At 40.4% G+C, this 9,761-nt stretch overlaps 1 protein-coding gene across 1 annotated transcript; it reads right to left on the bottom strand.

The window, feature by feature from the left end:
* Positions 1–699: 699 nt before the first annotated feature.
* On the bottom strand, positions 700–2,421 carry LOC106431956 (the record flags this gene model as incomplete). The annotated part of the gene is made up of 3 exons (XM_013872805.2): positions 1,995–2,421; positions 1,815–1,949; positions 700–1,782 (listed from the first exon to the last, which is right to left on the bottom strand). Coding segments are annotated over exons 1-3 (1,645 nt in total), but the record flags the coding sequence as incomplete, so codon positions are not given.
* Between the last annotated feature and the right edge of the window lie 7,340 nt (positions 2,422–9,761).

The raw sequence follows: 9,761 nt of genomic DNA, 5'->3' as shown, positions 1-9,761 counted from the left end.
ATTGCTTGTTTTAGCCTTGCTAACTAGAACTTGATCATAGGATTGCATATTCAAGCACCCTTGTTATCCCATCCTGAATATATCTATCATATTAGGATTGCTAGAGAGGGCTAACCGCCAATTTAGAATCTTAGTAGGGCATTTCATACTCGCGCATAGGCCTGGCTAGAACCCGTCGATCGATGTCCTCAACTAACAATCGATCGTCGTTGGCAAAGGTGTATCGGTCGACGTCTTAATAGACTATCGATCGACACTCTCTTGTGTCTGCATCTAACAGGTGAGACACAAGATCTAGTCTGTTAACCAGTGGTACATGCGACAGCTGATCACTGAGTTAAGCGAATGAGCTCTAATATATCATGCATGCAACAATTAGGCATCTATAGGAATTATAATCTCCAACACCTGAATAGTGGCCCTGCATCTAATATCATTTCCAACCTAAGTTACATTTATCATTTACTCGCTTGTTACTATTGCTATTTCATTAAAACATTACAACCTTTAGAATTAATAAACACTAGATTTAATTGTTCCCTAGCTCCTTGTGGATTCGATCCCTAAGTATTACATCTGAACCTCTTTTAATGAGAGTAACACTCCTTAGGGTAATTTGAGTGGTATCATTAAGTTGTTCAGCAATATTGCTGGTCATAATGTTATATCTATCTCCAGGAAAATTTGCTCTTGACCAACGAGCAACACCAACATGTCCCAGATAAATGCCACACGCACTGTTAGCCGCCCTAATCTTCCCGTAATAATCTCTGAACTCCCCCGCACTATGTGCCATCGCAGCGGGAGTAGCCATCTTTGCAAGGTTCTTACTCGAGAATCTCGAATTCACATTCCTAGCAAGATGAATAATGCAAGCCCCATGCTTGGCCTGAGGGTAGATCTTACTTACTGCATTAGATATGCTCACAGCCCTGTCTGAAATAATCGCTAGAGAAGGAGAATCACATAGAATCCTCTCAACTTTCTGAAGAAACCATGTCCAAGCATCCTCATCCTCACTGTCCACGACTGCAAATGCAAGTGGGAATATTTGAAAATTTGCATCCTGCCCACTAGCGGTTAACAACACTCCTTTGTACTTGCCACTGAGGTGTGTACCGTCAATAACCAAAACATGCCTCAGCTTCCTAAACCCACTAATTAAAGCACCAAAAGCTAGAAACAAATATAGAAAACGTTCGTCCCCGTCGTCATCTACATCAGTTTCCAAATCAGCAATAGTACCGGGATTTGCCAGCTTCAACATATACAAATACTCCGGCAGCTTCAAGTAAGAGTCTTCATCAGAACCACGCAATCCCAAAACGCCCTGCTCCTTCGCCCTATAGCACTTCATGTAGGAGGCGTCCACCCGCAGATCCTCTAAAACAAGTTTTTGCAACTCCCTAGCCACCGGCAGCTTACCCGAGTCTCCAAATTTTGCCTTGTAAACTGCAGCTATCACACGAGATGTCGCCTTGCTCTTGTACCCACTACGAAACTCAATTGGACAGCTATGATCAAGTTGTGCCTTCCTTATCTCATAATACCCACAGCCCCTGACTTTGTGTGCTGTTACTCGCCAATCACATCTACTATCAGGACACTCAACAACGAATGAATCTATCTTTGTCCTCGTCTGCGTGAACTTGAACTGCTTCTTTATGGCATAGATAGCTAGAGCTATCTGACAATCCTCTTTGCTTCCAAAAACCTTGCCAACTTCAATCTTACCATCATGCTCATCCACGTCCATATCGGGGATTTCAGCGGCATCAAACTCTGTATCATCAAATAGTGGTGGTATATCAAACTCTTCATCATCGATGTCTTCAAGTCTTCGTTTGGGCTCATTGTTCCTGTTAACACCACGCCTCCACTACAAGGATTAGCCTCCTCCGGCATCTCATCTTTCGCTTTATCTTCTCCCCCGCTACCACCACCCACCTCTACATAATGGTCAAAACAACTGTTTGTGTCACAAAAATAAGTACGAGGCCCTTTCTTCTTCGTTAAATCCTCAACAATCTCTTCCTCATTGTAAACAACATTAACAGCAGCAGAACCCCCGTAATCTCCAGCTAGTAAAGGTGACCAGAACTCCTTGTCGTAACCTCTAAGCCTCACTGAAATCTCGTCCACTTCAAAGTTATCTTCTTCATCTGTTACCAAATTAAAACCACTCTCATCCTCGCCTTTGCCACTCCCTCCTTTAACACCTTCACTCATGATTGTCTCCTCTAATTTCTCCACTTCCCTCACCAGTTCATCCTCATCTGAAATGTCGATTACTCTGCTCTTTTTGTAAGGGGATGTCACGTTACGCTTCTTTGAGGAACCACAGCCAAAATCCCTCATGCCTCCAAAACTAGCAGCCTTTTCTGAGACAAATCCCAACCCTGAGCCGTCGGCACTGTTCATTACTCTGGTTTACGACGCAGCGGATGAGAAATAACCCTTCTTGGAGGAAGCAGATCCAAAATCCCTCTTCTCCACAAACCTCGCCGCTTCTGGTGACACAAAAGCCATTCCTGAGTCGTCCACAACCTCAGTGTCCACGCTATCTGTTTTCCAGTTCAAACTTTGCAAACAGATTCATCCCCCCTTTAACTTTCTGATGTTCGCAGAAATACTTCACCGCACCACGGTTAGTTATCAGAACCGGTGGGGTCCTAATCCCGGTCGCAAGTTCGAAGCTTGTTGGTGCCCAGTAACTTAAAGACACACGGTAACGCCCCTCATCGAGTTTAAACTTACGCAGAACATTCCCCTCAAGCTCCTTGCACCCAATGCCCTCGTAAATATCAACCATACGACCCATCCTGTTTTTCTCGATAACAAAATCCCACGTTCCTACATCGCTACAAACCCAATCACCACTTAAAACCATGCAGTTTTCCTCCATCGTCCAAACCCTTCACCAATGAAGGAAGCTGGCGGCTGAAAAACTCAAATCACAACACTCTCAATCACCTTGCGAACAAACGTAGTGCAGATGGGGCTGCTTCCGTAGAGAAAAAGACAAGATAACAAATCATTTATTACCAAAGTTGCTTCTCTAGCTCAGCTCTCCATCGCCCTCAGATTTTCTTTCATCCAACGGCTGTTGCTGTTACCTTTTCCCCATAAACCAAACTTAATAACTCCTACAAAACGCAGGGCTGTACGGTCGCTTTCCAGTTGGCGAGAAATAATAAAAAAACACTGACTCAACCTTGGTCTCAGTTAAGGAAGCAAGGGGCACAATGGTCCGAAACCAGCTCAGAAACTAGACAAAGTGTCCCTCCAGCAAGTTGTGTCTGATTGTGTCAAAAAAGACAAAAAAGTGTCCCAAACCGTTATCGACTCTTTCATTTTATGGTATTAAAATGACAAACACAACATCTTAACTGATTAATATTTTCAAAATAAAAAACTATTATTTAGTTTTGAGAAAATTATTAGTGGTGTGTTTTGTATTATGTTTTGTATTTAAATTTTTATATTCGTTTTATCATGTAAAAGTAATCTAATCTTTAGTTTTAAAATACTTCTATAATTGATATACAATAGATTTTACCACTTTTAGGCCATGGTATATGACTTATTTAGAGTTATAATATATGGGTTTGGAGTACATTTTAGAGTATTTTCAGGTTCATGTACGTTTTGGAGAACTTTGGACCTTCCCACGGTGAGATTGAGCCCATCTTTTTACACAAGATATAGATTTGAGTTAACTTTCTAATACCACTGGTTTGAGGTCAATCAGCAGCCTATAACAGCAAGTATGCCCGTTTTACTGAAGAGTGGTACTTCTGCCTCGCGAAAGGAAGCTGTCGAGGATTAGAAGGAACGTCGATCGACGACACATCCTTGGTATCGATCGACGGTGATACTAGAAGACGAGCGGAGCGTATTTTTTGACCGACGTAAGCCCATAAGTCACCACCTATTACCAGAATGCCCCTCACGGCTTAAACCCTATTTATATATTTTTTAAACCATTGTTGATGGCTACGCTTTCTATTTTATTGTTTTAGGTTTTCTCTTAGGTTAGGAGAAAATAGAGGAACTCCTTCAGCGTCTTCTTGGAACTCCTTTGTTTTTTATATTTAATCTATTGCATCTATTCATCTTTTGTTTTCTGTGACAATTATCATTTCTGAATGGATCCACGTGCTAGGTTTAAGGTTAATTAGGGTTCTTGATGGAATAGCCAAAACTATAGAATTAATAGGGTGATAATTAGATATACTTCAATAGAATTGTTCTTACTTCTTGTGTTCTAGAGTCGTGAACTATAACCCTAAACTTAGGATAGTTAGGCGCACGCGACAGCATAGTCTATTACCTTAATTAATTCTCTTAAGCTAGGATTGCTAGAAATAAGTGACAACTGATTTATAAAGCATAGTGAACGATTCGATCAGATTGATAACGCTTGCCTAAGGAAGCATCGATCAACGCTAACTCAATATTATCGATCGATGCTAGATCAGTATCAACAAGCGACAACTGAGATACTGGACTTAGTCACCATAAGACTTACATACGAAAGCTGGATATATTTGCATTAGAATTCAAGTTCTAGGATTGTCATTACATACTATTTGCATTCTATATCTCTATAATCTTGATTGCCTGAAATCCTAGGTCTAGCAACCATCCTTCCATCAACTCATCAATCAATCTCTTTAGAACAACTACCTTGTTCGACATGATTTACTTTATTTAATGTATTATTAAATTACTAGCCTAGCTTAATCGCAACTGTATTGAGTTTATTGTGTGACCACGCTCCATGTGGATTCGAACCCTAAGTATTACAATTCAACCTCTTATTTGAGAGAGTAAAGTTACCAAAGGGTAATTTGAGTGATATCAAATTTGGCGCCGTTGCCGTGGAGCATGGATCGCCATTAGACTCATTTTGTTTGATTTTGTCTAGGTTTTTCAATAAGTTATTTACATAAAAACTTTTCTTTTGTTTTTGGTACATACATCTCAGTACCAAAAACAACTATGAAGAGAGGATTTTTGGATTCTTAAAACAAGGAGCCTACTGATTCACGTACGATCCGTATGTCTACGAAGGAAGTATTGATCAACACCCTCCAAGCATCAGTGATCGATAGTGTGAACCAACCACCGAACGTTCATCCTGTGTCAAACGCTACTGTTTATCTCGCATCGAATGGCACTGTTCATCCTGCGTCGAATGATACTGTTCATCTCGACATTGTTTATCTCGACACTGTTCACTTTGGTATTGTTGACCCGGTACTGTTCATCCTGTCACTAATCATCCCATCACTGTTCATCCGATGCCAAACGACACCACTTGTGGGGAGACAGAGAAGGTCAAAGTACTCATACTGTGATTTGATGAGAATGGGATGTTACGAGATGAAGAATGTGATACACTGCAGGGGCGGACCGCATCCAAAGGCACCGGTTGTTGAGCATACCAGGATAGGCAGCTCCATAGGGACGCAACAAAAAAGGGGTGGGATGAACCGCTTGAGTTGTGTAGGTCCTAGAGTTCTAGGATGATTGAGTCTTAAATCGAATAATGTGAATTGAGTGATGACTGAGTTTATTACATTGCTTGAGTTCGTGAAATTGAAATGTAGTAACTAGTTAAGTAAGTTGCATCGAATTGAGTGTAGTAACTAGTCGGTTCTCGTTTCGCATTGAGCGTATAAAAGCTCATGGAGGAGACTAGTCTAAAATCGCTTCACTGTGTATTCTTTACTCACCCCTCTTTTTCCTCCCTTTTTGCAGAACCTTAAGTGGAAGTGTCGATGGTAACAAAGGAAACGCACCTGAAACTCGTGGGACCAGTAACGAAACACACGGAGATGTCGGGTATGTAGACATGTGTGTCTTTAGCCCCGTGCCCGGGAACCCCGGTCGGAAATGGGAGAGGGGCGGGCGTTACAATTGTTAAGCACGAAAATATATAAACTGCTCTCTGGAGCTGTGTACTACATTCTGATGCAATATAGTCTAATAGTTCGAACCATTTATCCTCTTGGTAGCACAAAAACCCAAGTGCAATGCGAAACACCACCTTGCGAAGAAGCTCCAATGGTATCTTTTTGGACATGTCATCCATCACAGTTGCTGCCACCATTTGCAAAATTCCCAGTGCAGATAGAGTCTGCAATTTGTTGTACAACTCAAAGTTAAACCCTTGATTCTCAACCAGAGAGTGGCTGAGTTTGAAGGTTGGTCTGAGGCATGATTCTCCTGTTTTATGACTATTTGATAGATCTTCTTAGCAGCCTCGTGTGTATGTGTTCTGATTCCTACGATATTGAGTGCAGACACAATTCATTCCTAATGTATCTACACATGTTAGAGTTTTATGCAAGGAACTTCACGAGATGTGCAAGCCTCCAATGCAGAAACTATTCCTTACCCTTCATCACAAAATCATCAGATGATTTGAAACAGTGCCAAAAATATCCTTTGCGGCTGTTCTGAACGGAGATATACAATTCACAAAGACAAGACAAAAACCTTATGTCGAATAAAAGTTTTGTTTTGTCAAGGGTTAGTGAACATTATTTTGTGGAGAAGAAAAATTTTCTCTTCTCATCACATAGTCGTGAGTGAAATAGGGTTAAATAAACATAGAACTGAATTAATCTGTAATCGTTATAAACTCTGTACATGGTAATAAAAGTCTATGTTTGGATCACACAAAAAGATAATATAGTTGTTTTTGTCGAGGAGCAGATCAACAATGATATTTCTACTAACAAGTAGATTTAGTTTTTTTGTCTGCGTAAAACTTCAATTAAAAAGATTACTCATTATTTTCAATTTCCATCTCTTGACATGGTATTTCTATCTATTGATTTTCAAGTACAAATCTTTAACAAATAAACCATAATAATTTTGAATATATTCTATTAAAAGAAATCCTTATTTTTCAATAAGGGAGATTTGAAGAGTGAGTTTTCATAAGAGACACTTTTATCTTTTTTTTTCTACACAATTAGACTCATCCCACTTGGAAGACACAATTCACGAAACCAAAGTGTGTGTTTATACTAATTGTTGGGGTCAAAATCGGTCACGACGAAATCGCCGTCAGAAACTTCCGAAGAAATATCCTCTTTGAAAAGAAGAAGTAAAATTCAGAAGAAAAGGGAAGTGTGAAAACCTAAAATCAAGTTCGTAACAATTCCAAAAATGATTCACACGATAAGTCTTCGAGAAAGGTTACACAAAGCCTCGGAAAACGGATCCCGAACAGTGAAACAACCATCGTCCAACTCACCAAAGGGGCGAGTTGGACCGTATGCACCGACCAACTCGCCGAACGGGCGAGTTGGACCGACCGCACCGTCCAACTCGCCGAACGGGTGAGTTGGACCGAACATGCAGTCCAATTCGCCTGTTCGGCGAGTTGGATCAATCAGCCTGCCTTCGTCCCGTCCTTGTAGCTCTTCCCTTCGGGATTATATCAAACCTGCTCTTGTTTCATCTCGATCGGAGTCACCGTTGGAACTTTACGATTTAAAAACCGCAAGAACTCATTTTCTTGAATAACATTCGTATTGATCGTATAGAAAGGCAACGGTTAGCTGAGCACCTAAATTGCCTACGCTATACGAGGATTTTGAATGTTATTCGGAATCAACGTCATTTCAAAAGCGCTCTTTTTATAAAATAGTAAAAGCGCCTAAGTCGGAAAAGGCCCAAAAGGGCTCAGAATGCGGCCAAGAGCCCACTTACGATTTTATACTAAAACAAGTCTAATTGTTATGATGGTTTATCTTTTGTTATGCAGGAAAAGATAAATGTCATGTTCAGAAGATAAATGTGAAGTTTCCGAAGATAAATACAAAGATCGAAGAAAAATGGAATATTTTCGCGAAGTGATAAACTCGACCGAGGGCAGAAAGGAAAAGAGAAAACCGCCTCTAAAGGAGTATATAAGGATGTCGAGGTCGAAGATGCATGGGGATGCAATTTTTCTACTCAGAGCAAAAGTTTAGCACTTAGATCATTTAGGCAATTTTCCGAAGTCGGCGGATTGGTGCCGGTGGTATAAGGCAGGGCTCCACGAGGAAATTCAGGGAAAGCTGATTGGTGTGTTGGAACCATGGGAATTCGCTCTGGTGAAGCGGATGGCCGGTCAGGCAATGGAGGCAGAACGAACACTTACCCATCGGGTTGTCGCCATCTCGAGCTCTGAGGAGGAAGTGGAAGTGGAAGAGGATCCATCGAAAGACTCAGAGTAGGAAGTGGAACTGGCGTCGCCGACTAGGAGTGGTCGCGTGGTTGGTCCTGAACTGGAGGCGGAACACAAGTCACCACCTCATAGTGGATAGCTGCGGTTCCTGAGTCAGCTAGTAGGAGTAAGACACAATTTTCTTTATTTTGTATTGGTTTTAGCTTTTCATTTCTTGTTATAAGGTTATCTGCAGATTTGGGCGATACCTTGAGACCTATTAAACTATTGTAGTCCTACTCCATTTCATTTATTGAAATTAATTGTTGGTTTAAAAAATAATCTTTAGCAAGTAGGATGTTTTATATGTGGCTCCCTTGATTGTGTTTGAAACTCACATCGGGTTTTGGGATGTTAAGGTCTGAAGCCTAAAGATTGGAATTCGGGACAAATCCCGATTAACAGGGGGAAAATTGTAACACCCCGAATGTAACACCCCCGATCCGGAATAAATAAAAGTTAAATAGTTTGCCATGCACCAATCAAACAAGAACATACACGACGAACTAAAGAACTCACTACAAGAAAACATATTTTTTACGAGGGCAATATACGTTGTAACTTCGTCGTAAACGGAGTGTTACGACGAATGAACTTCGAAACACGTTTCGTCGTAAAACGCCCGTCGTAACCGACGATTCGTCGTAAATGACTTGTTACGTTTACGACAAAATATATTCCTCGTAAAGCGCAGGGCAGATATTCGTCGTAAATGACACGTAAAATTTCGTGGTAAACTCCACGTAATGGATTCGATGTAAAGCACACGTAAATTTTTCGTTGTAACACCCTCGTAAATGTTTCGATGTAAACTCCACGTAAATTTCGATGTAAAGACCACGTAAAATCTTCGATGTAAAAGACTCGTAAATCATTTCGACGGTAATCAGTTGTAAATGTTTACGTCGAGCCTACATCGACGTTTCGTTTTATAATATATTTTGAATATTGTTTTTAACCTCAAATATATTATAATTTGAATTTATTTAAAATTCAGAATTTTAAATAATTTTATTTTAAATAAATTAAATTTTAAAACGAAATATGAAAATAAAAAACATATATAAAAAAGCATTTAAAAGTCATAATATTTAAATTCATAATACAAACCGAAAATATTAAAAAAACTACATATCATCGAAGTAGTCGGTGGGGTTGCTCGGCTGTTGACGGGTTGGATCGGACTCTTGGGGATCTCGTACTGGCAACCCAAGAGCGGCTCGTCTCTGACTCAACATTCTCTGCATAACCGGGTTTCCCACGGCCATCACGTCTAGCAAATCCTCAAGAGAGTCTAAACGAACCTGCTGGCTATCCATTCGAGCTTTCATCTGAGAAGTCTCTTCATCCCGTCTCGAAGTGTATGACGAAGTTGCCCTTGCAACTTGGTTAACGGAGCCTATACCGACTATTCGGCCCTTCTTTCTAGGAGCCAGCTATAAAATTAAAACATATATTAATATAGTTATTAAAAATAATGAAAAAAAAAATTTTAGTTGTACTACCTCTTCGAAGATTCGGTCGGCTTCTT

Source organism: Brassica napus, unplaced genomic scaffold (genome assembly GCF_020379485.1).
Source record: "Brassica napus cultivar Da-Ae unplaced genomic scaffold, Da-Ae ScsIHWf_613;HRSCAF=907, whole genome shotgun sequence".
NCBI lineage: Eukaryota > Viridiplantae > Streptophyta > Magnoliopsida > Brassicales > Brassicaceae > Brassica > Brassica napus.
This window is presented reverse-complemented; position numbering and strand designations above follow the sequence as displayed.